General features: G+C 42.1%; 1 protein-coding gene across 1 annotated transcript in view; it reads right to left on the reverse strand.

Moving 5' to 3' along the window:
* Positions 1 to 10155: 10155 nt before the first annotated feature.
* The window catches only part of LOC148905900 (exosome complex exonuclease RRP44-like), a 41952-nt gene continuing 24624 nt past the window's right edge, over positions 10156 to 27483 (reverse strand). The window contains exons 22-23 of the mRNA XM_089038923.1: positions 11168 to 11290; positions 10156 to 10414 (exon numbers count right to left, since the gene is read on the reverse strand). Coding sequence (XP_088895049.1) covers positions 10358 to 10414; positions 11168 to 11290 — 180 coding nt within the window. The 3' untranslated portion in view covers positions 10156 to 10357. The remainder of the gene's footprint in view (positions 10415 to 11167; positions 11291 to 27483) is intronic.

The raw sequence follows: 27483 nt of genomic DNA on the forward strand, positions 1-27483 counted from the left end.
CTCGTTTTTCCTGAGAGCAAATACCATCCCTAGTACAACTATACACAGACTATTTCAAACACTCGTTAACTGACGAACAATACTCATGTAGCCGGGTGATAAACACTACCGACATCAAATCGCTTCTATGTCCACTAATACCATTCAATTAAACCATTAATAGACTACGTCTTTACTGGATTAGTCAACATATTAGTCAACGTTGGGGTACAAAATATTTGGTTAAGCCAGGAAATAATGCGGAATTAATGAAATACAATTGTACATAAATAAAGCGATAAAATGGACTGTCATAAGACGACAGGGAAAGGAAGTGTTGGCATTTTTGGGCCAGGACTGTTGTTGCAACATTTATTCTAATCACCCAGTTTTGTTATTTTACTGAAACAGTACTAATGACACTTGGTAATCTAATCGATCTCCTATTTCAGCCGAAGTTCATTTTTGACTATATACTCCCACCCCTCCCCCCATGTGTATCAAGTCCTCATCTATCCGTTTGTAGCTGGAGGGTGAATATATACCCGTGGGTCTTTGTCTTGCAAGACCTTGACTCTGCTATGGTCTATGGTGCCAGGTCGCTACTAGGCGAAGTAAAGCCAACTCGTCTGATTACTGCGATTGATAAAAAAAACATGCGCGCGTCTTGGCTAGACCATTGTTAATGGGGATAAAACTCGGTTTATGCATTTATATGCTCTCCGCTCCGGACACGCCCATTCTACTCTGTTCACTGAATAAAGTACCTATGTCATTATAGCGAACCTCACAGAAGAGCCCCTTATGGGGTGAAATGGTCGCAAAATATACGTTTTTTCTCCAAGTGTTTTTTCAATTGTCTATTAATCTTATTAACAAAACAAATGTTGCACGAACAGTATTTTACGGCTCTCTTTCTATTGTTATGGCGTTTGCCGTGCAGGGTATATTTTTACGCATGCTATACCAAAAATATCAAAGACGGCAAATAGTCCCATTCCCTAGCCAAGGATATAGCATCGAGAACGTCCACTTTCTAGGGTGTTGCCATCATTCCATAAAGTATTTGCAATAACTCCTTAATTAGAGGATTTAACTTGTTTTCTTTCTCAGAAAATACGTAAACACATCCACTTACTTAGCTTCTGCAGGAGAGAGATAAAACATTATCAACTAGCAGACATACACGATAAGCACTCACGTAAGATTCTCTATCTCTGGGTTGCATTTGTTCTGAAAATCCGTTTAACAAATCATTTATAAGAGAGTCGTTTGTCTTTTATCTTTTCATTGCGCGGAATCTCCACACCGGCGTTTCAAGAAAAACCTCGGTTGATATCAAGATACGTAACATCATTTTTGACTCGTTGCGTGCGCGCGAGTTTTTGTTGATTTTCTTATCGAGATTAAAATGTTTTCTACGATCTATAGTGCTCGGCATTCTTCTCTAAGTGCGACTTTGATGAACGTCTTCCCCGTAAAAAGATTGGGGTATTTTTCGTACGAATAAAAGAATTTCTCTCATTTTTCAGTGCAGATGATTCACCAAGTGCGTCCGCCGGGGTAAATGTTTTATCGATTTGAAATATTCATTGCGTGCTGTAGATTGAGTATTTAGAGCCTCATTAAATTAATAGTCTTTTTCGATTATTCTTTCATTGCGCGGCATGTACACAGAGATCGATGATTTTTGAATGAATTTGAGTTGAATCTTGTGTTGATACGACGGATAGGCGTTACATCTTATTTCTCAGTCGGTAGTTTCAGTTGTTTCTAATTACTATCATATAAAAATAAATAAAATAGAAAACTAAGAAAAAGGTTTTCCGTTATTTTTATATTGTTATTTGACAACGTTTTTGCAATTAGGTGTATCATATTCTTTTTCCATATAAAAAAAATCATACCTGGAAACAGCTAGAGGACAAGGTGAAGGACAGGGCTCTGTGGCGTTCAGACGTTGTTGATGGCCTACACCCCACGAGGGGTGCACAGGCTTAGGAGGAGGATACAAAAGAATGTTTAAAAAATATTGGCTAAAAACGAAAGTGGAGTGTAACTTTTCATCCGTTACTATGACGTAGAGCTATTTTAAGCATTAAAAATTGAACTCTTCAGGTATATTTTATTCAATCTTTAAAAATGCAGACCTCAATCAAATGTAATTCTATTATTTCTTATGCTTCACTTCACTATAGACACCGCTTTTAAACAAGTGTATGCGCTTTGTGTATAAAGGTCAAGTGAGACTTGAACAAAAAAAACGACAGTCCACCTCTGCTATGAAGACCACCTTCTGTACTCTTCATCGTCCACTTCATCGGTATACATTTTCTGGCTAAATACGGTTAGTTCTGAGCCGTATAAATCCTTAAAAATTAGAAGGAGCTAAAGAAGACCAAAATTGAACTCATCAAAGAGAATCCTTAAGGTCAGAATGCAAAGCTCCTTAGGTCATAATCGGATTACTCGACAACCATCTTGATAAGCAAAGAACACCACCTCTCTTAATAAACCTTATTTTAACTCAAGCACTAAGCGCCGAAGCTAGCGAACGCCGAAGCTAGCGAGAGAAACAATAATGAATAGCAAATTTTATACTCATACTGATTTTTAACTGGCTTTGATGAACATTACTAACTGCTATGGCGTGCCTCAGAGATCGAGCATTGGACCTAATTTAGTTTAAAAAAATCGACCATGAAAAGTGCGCCAAATAGACGACGATGAGTACATCATTCCGGCTCTACTGAAGAAGTGCAGCCTTCTGTGAATATCTTGTTACGATTGACACTTATTTGAACAAAGGTTTTTTTTTTTTTTTTTTTTTGCAGAATTTCTCAGGAACAATCATCGCCTAATTTTTTTAAAATTAGCACGTCGCATATCAAGTACAGATGTGTTTTACCGCTGAATATTTCAAGTTGTTGATGGTATTTTAATAGATATACGAGATCAAAGATAAGATAACTTACTTAATGATAGGATTGGTACGATCGGATCCATCTATGCGATTAGAAATCCTCAGTGGAGCCAAAGAAACTAGCTATTTGACGCTCGGAAACAGCAATAAGCAGCTAAGCCCATTATAGGCCGTCCAGCCAAAACCCTAGAAACAGCTACAGTAAGATTTTTATCGTGTAATCAAAGTTATTTGTCACTGCAACTTGCGGGGACTTTCGAGCAATGATGAACATACACTACCAAATGTCAGTTATTTGCAAATATTTCACTCTGGGTCATTCAAAGGCAGTAGCAGTATCTAATGCTGTATCCCTTGGAATTCAGATCTCATGAAAGCTATATATATAACTTTAACCTCGTCTTCTGCAGCTTGATGAGAACACTTGATTTTAGTTTGGTTATGATAATCAACGTAGATTTTCTTACCTCTTCGTCGCTTTACTGTGATAGATTATTCGGTATTCGACGATCTTTGGTAATCGATGTCCTGTCGTAGTCGCGCAGATAGTTCGATAAACGTTCGATGCTTTCCTCTTTAAACTAACGAGACCTCACTCTCTGCTTCTTCTTTATTCTACTCGTTTTGAAATCAATCAGGAAACACGCCCTCTAAGGCGCAGAATCACACGTCCACCGAAATAGCAAGGCTTCAAGTGGATGCGCTAAGCTCAACCGAGTTAAAGATACGATACCTTGTGTGGCTATTGGTTCTCGTACTAAAGCATGACCTTTGATGACGCAGGTTCAGTTCATGTTGTTTGTTACCTAGATTTTCAAGTTTTCTACTCGAAGTACGTCACACAGCCATTAAATGACGATGATATTAACGGAAATCTTTGGTGTTTCTTAATAATCAATCACGACCATATCTAACTGGATACACTTGAACTAGTTATACCGAGCTTCTGCTTCCAATATTTACTATGATACTCTAGATGGAATCCCTGTTCTGGGTTATTACACAAGTAATACCTATAACTGAATATGCTTGAACTAGATATACCGAGTTTCTGCTCATTCCAATATTTGTGCTATAGATGGGATTCCTTTCTCCCCACCTATAAGGTATAGCAAATGCGCGCGCAATTTGACCTTTATACCAAAGAACTACAAAGAATTTCCCTCGGATTGTACTTATGATTAATTCACATTCTAGAACTCAGCCAAACCGAGAGTAATTAAGAGCCGCAATTTCACAAAATTTATCACCCGACGTAAAGAGGAAAACAGTTATCAAGAATGTCAGATTTATAAACTTCCTCTTTTTTGGAAACCACAAGAAAAAAAATAAAAAACCAGCAAAAATAGCTTCACATTTCTCCTCAATACAACTAGAGTAATTCAATACGATATTTGCACGAAAAAAACGGTTTTCAAGAATGTTAGATATAAACTTCCTTTTTTAAAGGAAGCCACAAACAGCAGCAAACTCATAACTACTCGTTTTGATATGCGTGCATACTAGCAGCCTATTTCAGGTTGCGTGTGACCCACTTCTAAGTTTGAATACATCCATTTTAGGCCATACAGCACAGGTTCAGCCGATACCGACACGAGTGAAAAACGTCTGCGCATGCTCTGAATTCGTATGCAAATTACTCAAAACATATGTAAATTTGACATGCCTGATAAATTGGACTTCACAAAATGCTAAAACTTAGTGTCCATGCTTGAAACGTAAGGGTAATTCTTTCATATTGTGTTTGCTAATGCAGTATCTTGGTCTGACAAAAGTATACCCGCGAATTTTTTTATGTACTTGGAGAAAACAAACATTTATTTTCTCACTCAAAACTCTTCGAAATTCTTGGAAAACGTGCTGAAGTGCACGCATGCGCAAACGTTTTCCCCTGCCGTCGCCGTTACGTTAACCAACTTACTTGCGGGTCGGTCATTCCATTCTTGGAAAAAAAGATTTCTGGTACACAACGACAAAAAGTGATTATACTGAAATAAGAAAGGCTTATGGAATGAATATTCCTCGAATCATTGTGTTTTGTGTGGGTTTGTTGGTCGGAATCTGTGCAGTCGTTATAGCACTCTTTCTGGTTTGGATCCTAGTCTAGTTTTCTTTTTGAAGACGAACAACTGCGCATATGATCTGAAGCAAATGACAGCTGATGACAATATTTTGATCAAAACGGGCGGGATAAGTGTTTGGACCGTAAGCTCGCAGTCATGTTGTAAAAAGTAATCCAAACTTACGAGAAAAAAAGTGGAAAGTGGAATGAAAAAGGTAATATCCCCTGTAAAAGAATAAAGCACACCCTTAGAAAAGATTACAAGTACATCTCATGCCGTTTACAATAGCCTACAATATACTAGAAACCATGCCTACGCGTGTCTTGCAAAAGACCACGACAGCTTCTGTCTAACGAGATCCACTGTAGATCTGATAGAACATTGCATGACATGATCTATTGAGATAACGTAGCAAAAAAATGTCCAGCAATTTGTCCAGTATTTTCTGGCATTAATCTACTTTAGATTTGCCAGCAAAATGAATCAGGACTTTTCTGGAATCAAAGTTTTGGTTGATTCCGCTCCCTTCCGACTTAATAAGCTTATTGCATCCTTAATTAAGTTTGACTTATTTTGATTAACGTTTTAATGCTCTGAATAAAACCAAATGAAAGGGCTCTTAACGATTTATACAATAGAAAGAAAGAGAAATAGGCGTGGGAGCATAACGAAGAGAAGACGTAGGAGGAGGAGAAATTGAAAGGAAAAGGAAAAAGAGAAATAATAAGGATACGATATTGAGATTAACGACTATTTTCCACCAACATCAAACTGACATCTCTTTCCATATCCATTTATCTCTTAAGTTAATCTCAGTAAACCTGGAAACTGTTTGAGTAACTTCATACTATTCCTTTTCAATAAAGATACTGATCCAATATAGAAAAACTGAGGCAACAACCAAACATACTTAACCAAGTATACTTTCGGCAAATGAGCAAATCTTTTTTTTATCAGAGAGAATTGTTACGGCAACGAAACAGATATATAAGTCATTTCATGCATAAGTCATTAATCACGATTTAATAATAATAATAATAATAATAATAATAATGATAATAATAATAATAGCAATAATAACAATAATAATAATAATGATAATAATAATAATGATAATAATAATAATAATGATAATAATAATAATAATGATAATAATAATAGCAATAATAACAATAATAATAATAATGATAATGATAATAATAATAATGATAATAATAATAATGATAATAATAATAATGATAACAATAATAATAATAATAATAATGATAACAATAATAATGATAATAATAAGAATGATAATAATATTTTTTTGCATCTATACGTTTTAGTACTGCATAATAATAACAATAATAATAATAATGATATAAATTACATACTTATTTTTTTCTTTTTTATCTATTTATTTATTTATTTATTTATTATTTATGTTTTCGTGTTCAGCTACCGTGTAAAAACCAAAATACTCTTCAACACCTTTGACTAGTTGGGGCCAAAAAGGAAAGCTAAAAACAAGGGGATCCGTTTTAATCTCTAATCCATGGATCAGCAAGTTAATCTAACTTGATCACCAACGTCCGCTATCAAGTACTAGCCACATTCACTAGCCCGCCTCGAGCAGATGGGGTTACAAGGTCGTTGTTACATCCTGTTTTCTTTCTGTATTAGACATTCACTTCCACGTCGTCCGAAAATCGAATCAGGCATATGCCAGAACGTTCTACTCCTTACCAACCCCTTCTGCCTGTTTTTACAGCGAGGGCCTGGTAACTACACTACAACTACGATAAGTTGTTTTAAAATTTTGAATAAGAAAGAAAATTCATGGATCATTTTGGTATTCAAATTAGGTCATCATGCGAACGGCCTATTGCTTCCAATTTTACAAACCATTGCTTCAAACTTTTCAAGAGTAACGAAGAAAAAAATGGATTCTGAATTCCATTCTAGGAAAAGTAGTCATTGGCCCATTTTTGCCCCCTCCCTCCCTACCCTCTTCGCCATCGTTTTGCGCAAGTAGACGACGAAAGATAAAGAGGAAGACATAAACTGTGATAGTGTCAAGGTATTTTTATAGCTATGCTTGTGATATAATTTAATAGGTGTGGACCAAACGTTTCCTGCACTAAAACAGGTAGTTTTGTTCTGGCACCAGGCCAGCACCAAGCGGTTACAGACGTGTTCACTAAACGGTTATTTTTGATTATTTTTGTAACTGAGTATGAATCAACTTCCGTAACTATTCACGCATCAGGTAGAGAGTTAGTTATACGGACACATTTCATTTCCAATCTCGTGTGTGTAAAAAAAAACAAAACAAAAAACGAGGTTACGCAATACATTTTTATCGTGTATTACTGAAGTACCGATGCTCCAAGGTGAACTGTAATGATTACCGAGAACACATTCATTTCGAATACTCAAGATTAAAATCTTCAGTCTATCTTATCCTCATCACACATTAAGCCATTAACAACTCAACTTCCCTGCCTCTGAGTAAAGGAAGGATGAATGATGCCAGGATGGGGGATGGGATGGGTGCACTTTTCACGACTTACTCCGACAAAAACATCCTCAAATTTTTGCGAGTAAATATCTGTATTTTGCTTGCAGCTCGGTAAAAGTATAATCACAAACACAAAAGATGATGAAATTCAAGCTAAAGCGAAAAGTGACTTATACTAAAAACATATGACTTACAAATAGAACAACGTAACTTTAAAGCAAAGGTATAAATCAGTCTTCTTTCCTTCCTTCGATGAATCCAACATCAGGGGACTTGTACAACTCAAGGTCCACTTTTTCAAATATTAGTCATGTATTTTTCAATGCATTATTTGAATAAATTATTATTATATAGTATTATTATCACTAGAAACAACCTTAACCTTGGCCTCAATCAAATCTCCAAAAATAACCCCACTTCGGAAATACTTTCCTAACGGTTTAATAATTTAACCCTGACCTCTGTGGGTGGGGTGCGGTAGTACGTAATTGGATACCCTGGCCTCAAGGGTAAGGCGGTGGATGGAAGTTTCTGGGTGAAAGACCTTGTCATCTCTGCTCTCAGTTCTTATAGTCCCAAAAGCTAAGCTTAATTCTAGACAAAGTATTTCAAATCCAGGGCATCGATTTTATACTAATGGCCCTCTAGGATACATTTACTTTCATCCCTACAAAGGGCTAACGTCTGAAATGTCAGCTTAGTTCCAAACGCTTTTTGCACGGTACTGATCTACTTATCTATAATAGTTCTAACTCTAGATCTCGATGGATATAACGATATTTATAGTAAAAAAAATCAACAACTGCAATAATTTCATTGAAATGATATCGAGAAATTTCAAGTTGATTAGCGGTGATGAGATATCCTTATTGATAGAAAAACACAGAAGAGCACGAATTGGCGTCTGAACGATGCAAGGGCTCGTGTGATGTAACGCCCACGACAAAGTACTGACAAGTACTGACAAAGAGTACTATGACATCGAATACAAGAATTTAACCTTTTCAGCAGCTACAATGAAGCAAAAAGGCGCACGCTATTCACTGTGGAAATAAGGAGCAAATCTAAAGTGTGGAGTCGCTTTCTTCCTTAATAAGTACACGGACCGGCTGGTACAGGGGACTGCTGGGTACCGGGTACTGCAGGGTACCGGGGAGTACCCGATATTGGGGACCAAATTGGTGATGGTAGTGTGGAAAGTGTGTTATTTCCGATCATACACTAGAGTTCCCAAATGACTGCATATAGCCGATTTTGGTCACTGTCGGGTACCGGGGATATCGGCCCAAGTTGGTGTATGATAGTACCTGAGATTTTATAGAGACTGTCACCTAGAGTTTGCTGGGTATTAGTGAAGCATAAGGGTGATGTTAATACCGGAGATTTTTCACACTGTACACTCTTTTAGTAATATGTCACAGCCCCGGGTATTGAGTAATGAAAAGGTTACAAAATCCCCCCCCCCCCCCCCACCGGCATAGTATGGGGTCATTAATTGAATTCTAAAGATACCCCTCTCAGCCCTGTAACCTTGGAATTCAAACAGGAGTGGTTTGCACGAAATATTCGTATGAACTAAAAAGTCTAGTCGAAACTTAAGCCGGGTAATATTCTTAGCTGAGCTAAAAGTGCATTAGTATATTGACCTGTGTATTTAACGTAAAAATGTTGGGCAAGGCAATTTTTCTTCCAGGGAATGCGACCCAGGGGAGAGAAGTGAGAAGGTAATCCTCTCCCCGGTATTCCTCTCCCTGGGGGTTGGGGAAGTGTATGGACGTGACCATATGATACGCATGGCATAAACCGCATATAGTAGATGTAAACGTAAGGAGACAATAGACCTCTTCAGTACCTTGGGTGTAATGTATTCCCATTTCTGACCATGTTACATTCTCTATTGCATCATTTCTATGTTTAACGGTTGTCCATAAGAAGACACATGAATATGGACACAACAAAAACGAAAAATCTAATTCTCAAGAGAATGACACGTGGTCTGAAATGGGAAAACATTACACCCAAGATAAAGAGGTCGCTATTCTAACAATATCAAAGTAAAGACTATAGGAATTCATTGACTTCATGGTAGGTCATCCTGTGGACGAGATATTTGGTAAACTTTGGATACCTTGTAAGCGCTATATGCTATGTAATACTGGTATTAATATCAAAGTACTTAAAAATACACTTGAATTAAAGGGATTATGTTGTCTAGAAGAAGCAAAATGGAGGGGAGGGGGGAGATAAAATCATCTAAATATATCACTAGTATTGCTATATTACTTTTACTAATCCCAGGGTGCTCAAGAAAGTCTGCATTCAACAGGAACTTTTAAGTTAAAAGTTAAAAGTCGTTATGTTCTTCCTTTAGGACAGCCTTTTATCCTACACCTACTACTACGTTATTCAGGACTCCAACGAGAAATTAAAAGCCACTGACACGGTTTTTAGTTTTTAGTGTATGAAATATTTGGAAACATTTTCCTTGAAGTGTCAGTTGTTCTGTCGTGTTTGAGATAGAGTGAGCGAGTTTGAAAAAATGAAAGAAGAAAGAAGAAAGAAAGAAAGAAAGAAAGAAAGAAAGAAAGAAAGAAAGAAAGAAAGAAAGGAAGAAAGAAAGAAAGAAAGAAAGGAAGGAAGGAAGGAAGGAAGGAAGGAAGGAAGAAAGAAAGAATCCAACACAATACTATTAAAAATCAGTCATATTAAAGTAAAAGTTTTAAATAAAATATTAAAAGGGTTCTCTGTCAGTTAGAAAAATGAATTGCAGTGAAGATATTTTTGTCATGCTTTGCAACTCATCTGCAGCAGCTCTTACAACGAGCAGCTTATTCATTGGTTATTGCCTGATATCTCAATACCTATCTTTTTTCATGCATTGGATGGGCTTTACTTCAGTCTTGCTTTCTTGGGGCTTGGCTCGCTGACTTCCCAATCTATACAGGGCTGATCAAACAAAACAAAAATCTAACATCAAGAACCTGCTACTCTTCTTAGTTCCGCAAAGTCTCGGAATACAATTGCGGAGTCCGTGTTTTGAATTAGCTAAATAGGCCCTGTATCAAGCTGAAGATAGCGAGTGGTTTTCACGGCTAAGTAGGTCGCATCCGTGTTAGTTTTAGCTTTCAATACTCAGCAGTGATAGAGAGAGACACTGAGATGGAGACAAACTGCGCACCACACGGCTATAGTACACTCGCCTTTCACCTTTCACCTCTGGGTTCTTGTGTTTAATTCCTAGACTCGGCACCATATGTGAGATCAAGGGTTTTTCTCCGGGTTCTCCGCTTTTTCTCCCTCCGTATTCCCTGCTAGCAGAGCCTATTTTCCTTTTGTTTTGGTGGTGAGAAAATCGACTCTGCTGATGTAGGACGTTATACTTGTCGCGGCTGCGTGGCGTAACTTAGCAACGCAGTCATGATTTTGACAGCCGCTCTTGGCGCCACGGTGTGTTACATTTGCTCATGCGCACTACATATACTTGGTTAAAAACCGGTTTTAAAACTAGTTTCGTTGGTGTATCAAAGGAAACGCTCTACATCGGCAGAGTCTCCCTCCTCCCCGCCTAAAAGAAGGGAGAGAAAGAGCAGAGAACCCTCCAAAAAACTCAACACACTAAATTCAACTTCGATCTGTAAGTTGGCATTGCTTTAGACCAGCCCAGAGGTTATTTCAGGATTCACGAGTGTATTAACGTACCTTGGGAGAGAGCAGAGTAAACTGAAGAAAAGAATTGTGCGTCACCGTCTTCTCCACCTTGATCTCCAGGGTTACTTTATCAAACATACTGAACTTTACATTCCCTACAGTAAGGGAAGGTTCCTAGAGGGAAAATGAAGAAAAAAACCATTAGCTACTTTGATACACATCTAGATATCTTTGCTTTCTTGCTAGTCTTCCATTGTACGTTACGAGCAGCAGTTAGGCGGACTCGCGAATTGCCGGCATTGCCAAAAATCACAAGTCGAAAAACACCAGGGGGGGGTGGGTTTTTGGAGGTCGGTAACCCGCGGAACAGGGGGTCTTGCGCGATCTGCCGGCAGCGCGAAAGGTGCCTAACTGCTGCTCTGTTGGGTACTGCAAACGGAGGTTAAAATATTTGTCGGATATACGATGCATGAATGTAAGAAGTTCACCAATGACTTCTGTGTGATTTGTCTAAGACCTAAAGTTATCGTACCTAAGCCAGAACCCTTTTGGTGTTGTGGTAAAAAAATGCGAATAGAAGACGACACGTCAGCACAGTGTTACGAGTGTGGTAAGAATATTCGTAATGCCGTACCAAATGCTACCAGAGAGCAGTATTACGCCAATGGAGGTCGTAAGAAAACGCCATATAAGAGATTAAAATACTTCAGGGACTGGATGAGTCATATCCAAGGTTTACATCCGATATATTTAGACGATGAAGTAAGGCAGAAAATCATAGACCACTTAGAAGAGCCAACCCCACAAAGTCTACGAAAGACATTGAAAAAATTAAAGCTAGGGAAATATTACAAAGCTATTCCCTATCTTTTGTCTGAAATTACCGGTAGGCGTATTCCTCATGTCCCAGATATGCAAAGGGCCGAGTGGTTATTCTGTCGGCTGGATAAGGATATTCCTTATTACCCCGACGTAATTTACGAAATATTTTACAAAATAGACCCCAACCACCCCCTATTAGAATGGATTCCGAGAAGATGAAATGTGCAGTCTAAATCCCCCTACGTTCTTTTCAAAGCAGATGTCTACTGAGCGAGTTTTCTTTGGAGCTCCTCTTTTGCCTCCTGGTAGATCTTTTTGCGAGATTCCTCGGAAAGATCTTTCACGATGGTTTTTTTATTACCCGACTTTAGCTCCCCGTATTTCTTTTCCTCCGCGAGGATCAAAGAAAACTCCGTGTCGTCTATGCGGCGGTCCCGCAGAGCCTGAGACACCAAGTCGGCGATGGTGTTAGCCTTTGCTCTTGCTAGGGCTATATGAGTGTCGTGCTTGGATATCTTACCGGACAGTTGCTTTATAATGCCTGTCGTAACAGCGGAAACAATGCCGCAGACGGCTCCAACGCTGGCTAAAGGAACGCCAACGACTATTCCAGGCCCGGTAAGCGAAGTAGCAACGCCAGTGCCTGTAAGAGCCACGGACATGGAGCCGGAAGTTATCGCGATTTTATGTAGTATGCTTCGGGCTCTGGCGTACTTTTTCCTGACCTCTTCGTAGTGTTTCGCTTGCCCTTCCAAGTAAGCCAGTATTAAGTTCGCTTTATTCAGACGAAAGTTCTCGGCGTTTAATTCTGTAGGACCTATGGTGGGAACATCTGGGTACAACTGAGGTGCTGAAGGTATAACATCCATTATATACTAATGTACGACGCTTTTGGGAATAACATAGAGGAGCAGCCACATCACGACAACCGGGATTATGCCAACTGGAGAGCATTTAGGAAGATGTTTCCGCATGCAGACCCTAGTAAGTTTGAAAGAAGACCCGATGGGATTTACTATAAAGGCTCTAGGATGTACAGCAATGCGGACTTGGAGCCAAAGAACCCAAAACCCGAGCATAAAGAAAGGCAGCCTAATTTTCCAGAGAATTTATTACCGGCAACGGAGGATTACCCATTTTACAACAACAAAGGCGGCGCAAATGACTTTGCTAAGATGGTTACCTCCTTAGAAATCCCCGTGGGTTCTACGACTTTCAAAATAAAAGTCAGAGACATCTTTAGAGAAACTGCCATGAAACATACCTCAGGGAAAGAATCCAGAGAATGGTTATCAGGTCCCAACATGCGGTATTGGCCGCAGCAGTTAAACTTTGCTGTCTGGGCTGCTACTAAAGGATGCGGTATAGCCGCGGACATGTTCCATATTCCTTTCCTGCGATTTCATGTTGCTTTTACTATTCGTAGGATATTGTTTGAGTTAGGAGCACCGCTTCCTAGTGACACTATCTTTAAGCCGAAGGATAACAAATATGACAAAGTCGCATGGGAGCGATTAAGGAATGAGTTTAAGCTTACCGACCCTGATTTTCGCAACAAAGAGGGTGCCGCCCATGGTTTAGGAGAGACTTACACCTATGCTTCGTATGTTGGCGCCAGCATAGAAACGCCGGGTATGGGGTATCCTAGCAGATGGGAATTCTCCGACTTAGGGGGTAAAGCGTCAAAAGGTGACTTGATTTACTTCATAGAAAGCAAAGAAAAGTATCCTTGGGCGCCTTTCTTTGCCGCAAAGGGCATTGGACTGAAAAACCTAGCAAGGATTAATCGAAGCATTGAAGCCTTTGTTTACTGCATTCTAGGAGCACAGGTTAGCACTCGCAGCCCCATCGTAGATGCCAGTGGTGCGTCACAGGAAACGCAACAAGTATTCCTTGTCCTCTTCGAAAGCGCTGTTATCGAGAATGAGATTTCTAAGTCAGTTCAAAGATATCAACTTGCGGTGCAGCAATCAAAGGTTAGACTGGATTATGCCTTGAGTCCTGGTTGTTGGTTAATGCCAAGTAATTTGGTCATCAACGCCGATTCCGTCGTGGGTTACAACAACAAACTTCAACGAGCTACTAAGGACATGAAGTTTGGGGTGAATGACGTGAACTCTGACACTCTTAGGAACATTCCTCACTTCGTAGAGAAGCCAAAGAAGGAGCACGTAGAAAAACCATCAAAGAAGGCGCATGTAGAAAAGCCACCAAAGAAACCAGTAAAGAAGGTTACCGAGGAATATGACCATAACTTACTAAAAGCCGGTCTAGCAGCTGCAAGCATTGGTCTGAGCTATTATATATGGCGATGAACAACCCCTACGTAGCTGGAGTAGATTGTGTCTATACGACTTACACAGGCGAGAAAAAATACACCCAGGCGGCTTGGGTTGATGTCACGGGCATGTCCGTGAATTTGAACTACTCAGGGAAGAAATTAATCCTTTGTAGTATTTGCATTGGCACGAGCAGTCACGCCAACGTAGGCTTTCGTTTCTGCGATGACAATGGCGTACTGCAGCCTATGAGAAGTAAGACAAACAACAGGGAGCCTGCGCATTTTTCCGTAGAGCCCAACCCCAGCAGCCTTGAAAATCATTCCGTTTGGACTTTACACATGGTTGCCGATTGCCACGGGAAGGTAAAGCTGCAAATACGCGTAGACGATACGGGAAAGGTCACGGTAAATAGCATAGAGGATCAAAGAGATTACGTTTATAATCACAAGAGCATCAGCACTCTTACGGTGCTTAGTCTCTAGAAGCAAACTATGTTTGCTGAAGTATATGAATCCACATGCGAAGGAAGATTGGTTCCTTCATTACTTGGAGGAGAAGGACTACGTGAATGATAAATGGTTTGATACCGGGCTGTGGGTAAAGGTTGGAGGCCTGGGATTAATCATGTGTACTATTAGTACTTCGACGGGGTGGTCGTGTAATGTTGGGTTTAGGATCGTTGATGAGAGTAACCGACCATTACAGCCTTACAGAAAAAAAGACAACAATAGGAACCCAGTTCATTTCTCATTTGAGGCCAACGGAAGTACCCCAGAAGATTTGACGCCCGTAACTTTTCACATGATAGCTAATTGTCAATATGCGAAGTTACAGATTCGCCCCAGTGATAAGATTACGTCGGGCGCCGATGCCGGGAAGCTGGGTCGCGTTCGGATAAATGCCGCCCCGACTGATGCCCCTTCGACGGATGCCACTTGGAATCATAAGCCCATTAGCACCATGAGCGTGCTGCCGCTAGTTCCGCATTATCAAGGCGGCGCGAATACTATCTTTACTTATCCTCAGTCGAGGACGCCTCGGACGCCCGACAACGATAAGCCCGACATAATACATAAGGATAAGATTAAGCCTTCATCTTCTTCAGAAGTACCACTCCAATAGCGACGACCAAGATCCAAATGTTATTCCCCACGAACTTCAACAGTTCTCCGCCGGCCCTAAGTGCCAAGGAAACAACCGAACCCAGCAGCCCAGGCAAGCCGGCTGCCATCTTTTTTCCCAAGTCCGTCAGCCCATTGCCTAATTTCTTTACGCCCGCGCCCGTAGCCTTAAGTGTGCTAAGGATGACTCCTACTACGCTCGAAATAGCGACCGCAAATGCCAGCGGAACGCCATATTTCAAAAGGGCTCTTTTTATCTTTTCCTTGGTGGTAAGCCCCAGCTCCTTTTCCTTACCTTCTATTTGCGTTTGTAATTCCGCCAGTCTTTCCTGAAGGGTTTCTACTTCCTTTTGGGCTGCCTCCCTTTCTTCTTCAGGGCGAGTTTGATCTTCGATTATTACTCGCTGTCGATCTATTTCGTACTCCAAGTCTTCGACGGCCTGTCGAAGTTGCCGTATTTGTTCCTCCGCCACTGCCTTGTCCACCATCAATTGCCTTTCTCTGTCAACAGACTCCATTAATTCTTGTCCTAAGCGCTGTAGTTCCGTGTCTTTTCCCGCCGCTTCATTCAAAGCAGCCCTTAGCTGATTCCTTGCGTCGCTTTTTTCGTCCAACGCCTTAGAAAGTCTATTCCTAAAGTCTACGATTTCGTCGGCATGGCTTTTAGTAGTTAGTTCATTTTGTTTAATGAATTCGTCTTCCAATTCTCTTATACGTTCATGTAATGCTTGGTTTTCCTCTTGGACGGCTTCGAAGCGACTAGTAAGACCGCCTTCTTCCTTGGTTACGTCATCAAGTTGTCGCGTAAGGTCATCGATGGTTATGTTATTTTCCTGTATTTCATTCTTAAGTGCTTCCCTTTCAGCCCTTATTTTCTCTAAGTATCTCATTAAGCCTCCAGTCGCATCGCTATCTTTTGGAAGTTCTTCAAGTTGTTTGCTTTTTTCCTCTTTGACGGTCTCTAATTGGTTGAGTTTTTCCTGGCGCTCCTCTTGCAGTCTGATTGCGGATCTGAGGGCATCTTTGTAGCCAGGGTTCGAAATACCTCTAATAAAGGCCCTTTGAGCAACTTTTGTTTCCTCTTGAGTCAAAGTGCTTAGCATCGTCAAGTTGGGCGTTCCCAGCGCATTTGTGACTCCTTTTGGAAGCTGGTTGTTAAGCAGGTGGGAATTCTTCCTTTGATACAGGTTATACCATTTTTCCCTACCCGATTCTCTAACTTGAACCTGCCCTTTGTCTCCTATTTGGAAGTCCAAAAGAGCCAGGTTTAGGCTTGGGTATCGCTCCCTTAGGTCCTTGATGAGGTCCGCTATTAAGTCCGACCGCACGCCAAGGGATTCCATTTGTAAGTATTCTGGAATGGGCGTGTGGGGGTTCTTAGACTTGAATTTATCTCTTAAGGAACGCATAGCATCGCGGGCCCTGCTGCCATACTTGCTCAGCAATTTATCAAAAAGGCCTCGGGGGTCTACATTGTCATCAGGAAGCAGGGTTTCATATTCTTCGTCATTAATATCAACTTGACCTTCTTCGGTAAGGGGATCAAAATCCGTTCCTTCTACTTCCATTATATATGATAAGCTCAAAGTTAAATCCCAACGTATTACCTAAGCAGGTTGGCGGACTGAAAGCAGAACGCACCTTTCATCGGGTCACATTCACGCCATCCAGCGCAAAGCCTGGAGAAACGCTGTATGTGGGCGTTCCCCGCCTAACGGATAACCTAGTATTGGTTCCTGGCACCCTGGCGTTAAGGTTTGACCTAGCAATACAACCAAGCACCAAGGACAAGCGCTATACCGTCAATAATGTGGGTAGGAACCTCGTCTCTAAGATGAGAATCAAGTTTGCCGGGGAATCCCTCTTAGACTTAAATAGGTACGATCTGTACACCACGTACAAAGATTTATGGTTGACGGCCTTTGACCGTGCACAAAAGATAGAGCAGGGAATCGGAAGCGTTATCCTTCGTAAGCTTCGCAGCGACACTAACCCGGCGCCTACTGACTCCAGTGGAGCAACCGCAGTAGCAGACGCAACAAGGGTAAAGACCGCCTATGGTAGCAAGTACGTTATCCCTTTGGACTTTGAAGTAATTACGAACCATGGCGTGTATTACCCCAGACAGTTATCCGAGTTACAGTTTGAAGTAACCCTGGCGGACACTACGAACGTCATTGGAGGAATGGACAGCGCAATTAGCGGAGCCGTGGATCCCTATTCTATCACCAACTTAGAGCTACAGTACGAAACCGTGTACAGCGAAGAGCTGGCCCGTAGCGCTGGCATGGAATACAGCTCCGGGAAGGCATTCTTATACGACCACGTAGTGATGTATAAGACGTTCAGCTTCCTGGATAAGACGGATGAGGTTATCAACCAAAGCATTAACCTCCCGCGAAGAAGTCTCACGGGGTTAATGCTGGTGTTTGCCAAACCCTACGAAGCCGGTAAGCGCGACTCCGAAGCGTTCCACAACCCCAACATTACTAACGTCGGCGTGAATATCAACGGCGTTCCAAACAAGGTCTACTCCCAGGGAATAAAGCCCGCAGACGTCTACAGGGAGGCAATGCGTAAGTTTGGCGACCAAATTAGCCCCGAGGAATTCTTTAAGGATAAGTATGCGTTATGGATTGACATGCGCACCATTAACGACGAAGACCTACATGGCCAGGGTTTACGTCTAGTAAATACGCAGGATGGTATAACATTGGAGATCAAGCGCACCAAGAACACCTCCGCGGGCGACGGCGATAAGATAAACTGCTACGTCTTCGTCGTGTCTGACGCGCAACTGAGCGTGGAAATGAACCAACTTAAAAGTGTTGCATATTAAGGTTAAAATATTTCTTAGATATACAATGCTGCAAATATTTGAAAACAACGGTACGAAACTGCAATGCATAGTGCAAGGCGACAAACTGTACTTCAAAGCGAAGTCCGTGGCGTTGGCGTTGGGTTACGTAAATTCCAGAAAAGCGGCGTCTGATCACGTATCAGAGGAAAATAAGGTACTTCTCAGGTCTTTAAAGGGTGTAACTCAGCGTGACACCCTTAACGCACAGCCCAATGCCGTGTATTTGACGGAGGAAGGTCTTTACGAATTGATATTCGGATCTGAAAAGGCTGAGGCTAAAAAGTTCAGGAAATGGGTGTTAGGTGACGTCCTTCCCACGCTAAGGAAAACCGGTAAGTATGAGATAGAAAGGCGCTTTGACGGTCCAAACAAGTTGGTATTCAAAATAGAAAATGAGTTTGACCTGCATAAAAAGGTGGTGGACTACATCCGCAGGTTTTACCCCCAAATGCTCATAGCACCCGGTCTAGGCGAACTGCAGGATTCAGACGGCAAACGTATAAAGTGCTGGCAGAAAGGATATCAACGCGGTCAACCCGACTTAATGATCTTGAACGCGCACACACATTACTGTGGATTCTGCATAGAGCTAAAGACCCCGAAAGGCAATGGCAGGTTATCTGAGGATCAGCAACTACTCTTACAGAGGTATGAAGAAAACGGCTATAAGGTGCTCGTAAGCAGCGACTACGATGTCATTTGCAGGGAGATCACTGCGTATGCTGAACACCTACGAATTCCCTGCAGGTGGTGCTGTAAGGGCTTTAAAACCTCGGAGACTTTGGCAACACACTTAAAGATATTTCATAGAATATATGGACAAGGATAAATTTAACGAGTTAAAGTTTATACAAACGCACTGGAGGGATTTGGTGGTGGGGGAGATTTACGAGATAAAGAATTATGTGGTCTTTGAAGACTTGGACCGCCTGCGTTTGGTCTTAAAGAATAAAAAAAGAACATACACCCTTTGGGCGCCCGATAGGATAAGGTACGCCATCGAAGGGCAGGACGTTACCCATGTCATGAGTCATGGTAAAAAGGATGGCAGGTGGGTATTTGACGTGGTTAATTGGGAGCCTGAGAGTCCTCTGCATTCGTAATGTCTGCCGCGGAGCACCAATGGGATCCTCCAAGAAATACCTTGCCGCAATGAAGGCAGGTGTATTTTTTACGCGGTTTTGGGGGCGTAATGCAATCAGCTGGTAGTTCGCACGTAATACAGTCCATATATTGAAAGGGTGATTAGGAATCGCCACAAAGTAGGCTAGCATATACCTTTAAAAGGGGTCTTTATTTTTATTCATTATTCTTAATAATAAAAATAAGAATGGGGTTTGAGACTCTTTGCGCAAACCCCATTCTAAAAGGGTCTCAGAATGTTGAGTATAAGGTTGTTATATTGTTAAGGACGCTTATTTGTCGAGGCAGTTGAAGATATGTTCCTCTTCTCTGACGCAACCACAACGATCGCACTCTTGCCTCCAATACTCCCTTTTAGTCCACGGAACGCCTTCTGCGCGTTCGAAAGAGGGGTAAGTACGGACTATCTTCTTATGGTAATCTATGCGATTCCTTAAGTAATCCTCTTTATGCGGGCAGCGACTCATCATATCCGCACATTGGTAGCAATCCACGCCTTCTAAGTCGTAGCTCCCAAAGAGAAATCGATAGTTGACTTCATGTGTTTTCCGATGCGTCTGTAAACGTTGACGACTGCTTAGTACCTTATTACAGAAACTACACTGTCTGCTTTGTTCACAGACGCCCCTTTTCAGGTGCTCGGAGGTGTTAGGAAATTCCTTATTACAGCCCTTACAAAGCCCACAAATGCGTTTGTCTTGATGTTGTCGCATCTTTTGAACGGTGCTGAATTCTTTACCACAATCCTTACAAACTTTACTAATTGGTTTCTTTGTGCAAACGCCACGACGAACGTGGTATTGTAGTCTTTGCTTGGTGCTGAACACCTTTTTACACATTGAACAGTTCATTTATACTTAAGTGTATCTTAACCACAATATAACGTATTTTTAACTTTATTGTTAACATTCTGCAGTGTCTTTTAAAACAGGTCTACGGGAGCATAAGCTGCGTTTAAAAGACACTTCATAATGTTAAAGATAAGGTTATCATATTGTTAAGTATGTCTGCATGCTGCTTTAAAAGACACCTCAGAATGTTAAGTATAAGGTTGTTACTTCTAAGAAAGAAAGATGTCTTAGAATGTTAAAGATAAGGTTGTTAAATTGTTAAGGATTATACGTATGCTGCTTTAAAAGACACTTCAGAATGTTAAAGATAAGGTTGTTAAATCGTTAAAGATATACGTATGAGTCATTTAAAAGATGTCTTAGAATGTTAAAGATAAGGTTGTTAAATTGTTAAGCATGTCTGCACGTGCTGCTTTAAAAGACACTTCAGAATGTTAAAGATAAGGTTATCATATTGTTAAAGACTATTATCTCTTCTTTTTTTTTAAGAAAAGAAATATCCTTATCCTTAGGTATATTTTCTTAAAAGAAGAAATGATAGTCTTTAACAATTTAACGACCTTATACTCGACATTCTGAAGTGTCTTTTAGAAGTAACATGCAAGACATCCTTAACAACCTTATAGTTAACATTCTAAGGTGTCTTTTAAACAGCACACGCAGTATATCTTTAACAATATAACAACCTTATCTTTAACATTCTGAGGTGTCTTTTAAACAGCACACGCATATATCTTTAACAATATAACAACCTTATCTTTAACATTCTGAGGTGTCTTTTAAACAGCACACGCACACATCTTTAACAATATAACAACCTTATCTTTAACATTCTGAGGTGTCTTTTAAACAGCTCACGCACACATCCTTAACAATATAACAACCTTATCTTTAACATTCTAAGGCGTCTTTTAAACAGCTCACGCACACATCCTTAACAATATAACAACCTTATCTTTAACATTCTAAGGCGTCTTTTAAACAGCTCTACAGCGGATATCGCATAAAGTCCTTAATGCTTTCTTTCGCCCAACCGGCCATCGTCAACAAGGCACCAAACCGTTCTGCGCGCTTCAGGCTGCACATTTCATCATACAATTCCTGCACGCGCTCCCGCAGCCGATCGATCTCCTCCCTTTGCATTTCTATGGTGTCTCTTTTATCTTTTGCGTCGGCGGCAATCCTTCTTACTGCTTCCACTGGGTCCATCGTATATATAATGGATCCGAACCATATTCCCTGCAATGCTCTGATAGTAGGACCCACCGGCTGCGGAAAGACCCAGTTCGTGGTAGAGCAGCTATTAGGACCCTTTAGATACCGTTTCGACTATATTGTGCTATTATGCCCCACCTACGTGAATAACCGCACCTGGGAAGGCATAGGAGTGAAAGATGACGACTTCTTTGTGGATATCTTAGACCCTAACGAGTTATCCAGCCATTTGAAGTTTTGGCACAAACAATTCCCTAAAGATACGCAGACTTTACTCATATTGGATGACATTGCCTGTGGGGATGACGTAAAAAGACGCACTTCCGAGCTCGTTAAACTCGCCTTCAGCGGTAGACATGACAATATCAGTGTTTGGTTGCTTTCCCAGCAGCTTACCAGCGTCTCTAAGCCTTTTAGGGAAAACATAGGTTCACTTGTCGTATTTTATACTCCGAGCCGGAGTGACCTGGAAACCATCTTAAGCGACTATGGGGGTGAGATATCCAAGGAACAGTTACACGAATACATGCGACATTTAAAGACGCACCAACATTCCAAAATGATCTTCTCTTTGAGGTTTCCGTATTCCATTAACATATATGGAGATTGAGCAGTTGATAGATGAAGTCCCCACGCAGCTAGATGAAAGTAACCTTAAGGAACAACTTAACATCCTTGTGTCTTCGGGGAAGTGCAAAGAAATGATAGGCAAGGAACTTACCCATGAGCAGGTTAATAAGTTGTCAGAAGAGGAAGTCAAAAAGTTCCATAAGAGGTACGAGGCTGCCCTTGCAAGTAAGACCACGGACGCCGTAGCAGACTCCGCTATCCGACTTGCCACTAAGTTGCTTGGACTTGCGCTGCCCATAGACGACGTGGAGCAACTACGGAAGGACATTAGCGAGGACTATGTCATATCCCAAGAACTCAAGATAACCTGTGGGTGGTTGTCTTTGAAGTGCGGTAAGTTAATGGCAGTCGCCTCTGTGGCTTTGCACGTAGCTCAGCATGTCGACTTGAAGGAACTTGCGGGCACCTTTGGTGCCTCTTGGAAGGACTTCAAGAAGGACAGAGAAGTCGAAAAGGTCTTCCAGGCAGCACTTACTGAGGTACCTGATCAAGTCGCCTTAAGTACTTAGTCAAGTCATTCTCAAGTACTTAGTCAAGTCGTCCTTAAGTCATTCTCAAGTACTTAGTCAAGTCGCCTCAAGTACTTAGTCAAGTCATTCTCAAGTACTTAGTCAAGTTATCCTTAAGTCATTCTCAAGTACTTAGTCAAGTTATCCTTAAGTCATTCTCAAGTACTTAGTCAAGTTATCCTTAAGTCATTCTCAAGTACTTAGTCAAGTTACTTATCAAGTCCTTCAAGTCCTTAGATATAAATGAGTGAACCAGAGTCGAAGGTAGAGCAGCCCGAGCAAAAGATTACCAAGGCTAAATCTCCAGGCAGAGTCGCTGCCGGAAAGAAGCTCGCGGAGATGAACAGGAAGAACAAAGCAAAGAAAGAGGAAAAGGTGGAAGAGAAAGAAGAGGAATCCTTTTGGAATCCCGGCTACGTCATTGGCGCGATAGGAATTGCTATAGCAGCAGGCAGCCTTTACTTACAATGGCGGGCTACGAAGCCAAGAGTAAAGTGGGAGGCCGCAACATATCGCGCACCCGTGGAGGTTAGAAAAAGTAAGATCCCTGAAATGGAGTAACCTTCTCGCTTTGTAATATGATGTCAACCAAATTAATTGACGCCGTCCAAGAAGCTGCTATCACAACCTCCATCATCGCCGGTATTGGCTGGGTAGGTAAGAAAGTCCTAAAGGAGGACCTTACTGAGGACCCAAGTAAAAATCTGAGTAACTTTGCTAAGATGACCGCTGCCGTATGCGGGGCTATCATGCTAAGAAATTACCTACAGAAGGAAAAGTACCTGCCTAACATATAATGGTTAGCTTAGTCGCAGGTGGAGTTATTGCAGCTTTAGCATTCACTGGAGCTAATTATGGTGGTAGATATCTGGATAAATTAGTTAGCGGTGATAAAAACGCAGAATCTAACGCTGAGAGGAAGAGGCACGACTTAGCGCTGGAGAAATATCAGCGAGACGTGGCAGCTTGGAATGAAAAAAGACAAGCTTACAGGGATTGGTTGGATAAGAACTACCAAGACAAAATGCAGGCGGATAAGAACTTCGAAAACACAGACTACGCCTTTAAGCTCTATGCGCAGGCGCACCCCGACTTTAGAATGAGAAAGCCTCAGTTCAAGAATTACTACCAGCCTTCTAAGAAACAAAAAGACAATGAATTGGTCTTTGTAGGAGTCGCAGGGCTGGCGGGAGGCGTGGCCTTGGCGTATCTAATATAATGATCGTCTTTTTGGAAAGCGACAAGAATAACTTTACCACTTACTTGAATCCCCCCATTAAAGCCCATAAGGTTCGGCTCATAAGTTGCTCTTTGTACAATTCTTGGTATAACCTGATTAGGGGCATAGTCACTGAGCATACAGGAGGATCTAACTATCAAGCCGTATTGCTGCCCGATGGACATTATACACCAATCACACTGGCCAAGGAATTAGCAAAACACGGTTATACTCTCACCACAGGATTGCCGCACGAAATGACCCTCAAACATAATATGTCAAATTATTCAATGACTTTTGGAAAGTCTGACCCATTGGGATCTTTATTATGTGCCTCAGGCAAGACGATTACCAACACAGCCATACCTGTGAAATGGAAAGTCGCATCCTCTTACGAAGTCTATTGCGATTTAGTCCATAGTTACAACAATGGAGAAAAGTCTTCTCTTATGTCCAAATTCCTACCTAAGGGTAATCCATTTGACCTGGTAGAATACACTCCCATTTCTTTAAGCTATGATTTGTCTAATTTGGTAGAAAGCATAAACATCACCATTAAGGTGGACGGAAAGACGGTGGATTTTAACGGACGTAAGATCAATCTTGTCCTGGAATTCATATAATGGGCCGCGTAGAGGACAAACTCAAAAGGATTTACTATGGGCCCGAAGGCTATTGGAGAGGAGCGTCGGCTATCAAGAAACTCGCGACCGCGGCCAGGGTATCAGAAGAAACGGCTAAGAACTGGTTAAAAAAACAAACCCTCTGGCAGGTTTATCTTCCCGTGCCTAAGTACATTCCCAGGCCCAGCTTTACCGTAAATACCCCTAATGAAGTTCATCAGGCGGATTTGCTTTTCTTACCGCACGATAAGGTGAGAAAAAAGACCTATAGGTACGCTTTGACCGTAGTGGATATCGCAAGCAGATATAAGGACGCCGAACCCATAACCAGCAAGGATTCTGGGGAAGTCGCAGAAGCCCTAGGTAGGATTTATAAGCGTGTTTTGAAATGGCCTAAGCTGCTGCAAGTGGATGCGGGGACAGAGTTCATGGGCGCGGTTACTAAGACCCTGAAAGACCACAGCACTAAGATTAGGAGAGCCGAGGCAGAGTACCACAGGGGTCAGAGCATTGTCGAAAGATTCAATAAGACCCTGGCCGAGCGTCTCTTTGGGTACCAGTATTGGAAAGAGCTGGAAGATCCCTCCAAACGCAACAGGGAATGGACTCAGAGGCTCCCCCAGGTCGTCGCGGCTTTGAACAACGAGGCGGCCAGGGCTACGGGAATGAAACCCAAGGATGCCATAAAAACGAAACACGTGGAGCACAAGTCCTACGTCAGAAGTTCGAGGGCGGTCGGACTGAAGGAAAAAAAGCTACCCCGCAACATAGTGGTCAGATACCTCTATCAGCCGGGGGAACTCGAAGGTGGCAGTAAGAGAGCCACGGATCCTAACTGGTCCCTGGAAACGTATGAAATTTCGAAGTCCATCACCAAGGAAGGGCAACCCGTGTTGTATTACCTAAATGGCCCAAGTCGCGGATTTGTCAAGGAAGAGCTGCTCATGGTCCCCAAAGACTCAGAGTAGCGCAGCTCCACGCGCCCGATTGCACTCTAGGCATGTCAGTCTTACGTTGCCTCTGCAATGCCCGCGTTTATTATTTATGCGATCCACGGAGAACTGCTGATCGTCATTTGGGTCAAACCTCCATAGTAGAGGTATGTTACACTTGGCACACCGTGCCCCTTTCTTATAGACGTCGTCCACGCATAGGTCGAACGTCATATTTTTTTCTTCGTCGTGCCGCTTGTAGCGAAGGAGTTTCTTGGCAATGTTCTCCTTTGCTATATCTTCTGGCGTTTTATCGTAACGCAATTGCGGACCCCAAGCCCTCCGCAACTGTTTGGCATGCTCCACACGGCTCACAGCGGTATATATCAAATTACTCCAACATAACCGCTGGTCTATGATCCATAAGGTTTCTTTTATGGTAAGCCCTTGCGCGCTGTGGACTGTCATACAATATCCCAAACGCCAATCTGGATGGGAGGTTATTTTTTCAACCTTTCCCATAGGCACCCAGACTTTATCATGAGTTACCGCGTTTCGCAGTTGGACGTCGGTGCCCGGCACCCACACGTCTCTCTTCTGCATGCGGGTATCGTGGGGCTTGTAGCAAACGGGCACCAAATGGCCAGGGAATCTTTCGCGGTGTACGCTTAACAAATCTTTCTGTATTCGCGATTGTGCTGCGCGCTTGCTGCTCAACACCAAATCCTCTGGATGCCACGCGCAAAGGAAGTCCTCGTAAGACTTCGCTCGGATGCGTTTACGCAGCGTCTTGTTTTGCTCGGCATCACTGAGGCCCCGAAGTTCCGCCTTTAAGTTTCTTACTTGATCCTTACTGCGGTAGTCGGCGTTGATTTCCTCTGCATGGTCTACCATTCCTTTTAACCATTTATGGGGCATTTCTCCGCAAATGGGAGGAGGTTGGCATGGATCTCCGGCAAATATGACTTGACACTTTCCGCGGAGGAAGTCCACAAATTCCTGTAGGATTTCTAATGGCACGGTGCAAATCTCATCCCATAATATCACCGACGGTATGTCGCGTATTGCTTCCGGCACCCACTTTTGACCGTTCCAGCGAAAGAAGCTGTGGTACGTTTGCGCGTCGTAACCCATCTCCGTCAATTCTCTTTCAAGGCGGTGTGTCGGCGTTAACACCTTCACGCGAGGAAATAATTCCAAAACCCTGGTGGTCTTACCGCTGCCTCCCGGCCCGTACAGGTACGAAAAGCGTTGGTAAGAAATGGGGTCCACAACGGATGGCAATGGCTCCACGGTGGGGACGGTGGCACCTTTTACGTGTTCCCCGTGGTATTCCACACGTTCTCTCCAGGCTTTTATCTCTTCATCTTTTATACGCCATTGACCACTTTCCGCGAGTTCGTCCTCCGTGTAGAACTCCTGCATTTTTTCTAACACTTCAGGCTTCACATACAAAGAATCCGTGGCCACGCGTGGAACGTCCTCTTTGTCAAACCGCAACAGCATTGACAATAGATTAATATGCGCATATGCGAGCATGCTGGCGCGTAAATGGTAATATTGCGGGCGATGATCTTGGTAATAACACAACGCATTCCATTGCCGTTCCCCTTGGCCTTCTATGAAATAATTCCACTTCTCTACGGACACCATGGTTCCTTGCTCATGTGCGCGTTTTACGAGGAAGCTCAACTCTCCGTCATCGGTTATCAAACGCCGCTGCATGTGCTTTTCTCCTTCTTTCGCGCCTTGGGTGAATTTGCCTATGACGATTCTAGCAGTGGGGTTATGCTCCGGAAGCCATTTCGTAAATGCAGAATGACACAATATGGCTTCATGCGCGGTGTATGTGAGAAGCTCGCGCTCTTCGAGAAACTTCAGCAGGGGTATGGGAATCCATTCTTTCTCCTGCAGGTGTTTCCCATACCACGCGTAAATTATCGGATGTAAACCCTTTGCTAACTTCCATGTTGTCAATCTTACGAACCCCGTAGACTTGGGGGCGTCATATTTACCGGGCAAAGACACGCGAAAGAACTGCGAATCTGGATGCCCGTAGCGGTCGTAATACTCCTTACAATCCCCTAGGCCTTTAAAACTGGCAGGGTAACAATGTTTCATGTCTAAGGATACGTATTCGTTTTCGTCATACTCCATGTT

This window comes from Actinia tenebrosa, unplaced genomic scaffold (genome assembly GCF_029948245.1).
Source record: "Actinia tenebrosa isolate PJP-AT-01 unplaced genomic scaffold, QUT_ActTen_1.0 PGA_scaffold6__47_contigs__length_16458017, whole genome shotgun sequence".
Classification (NCBI taxonomy): domain Eukaryota; kingdom Metazoa; phylum Cnidaria; class Anthozoa; order Actiniaria; family Actiniidae; genus Actinia; species Actinia tenebrosa.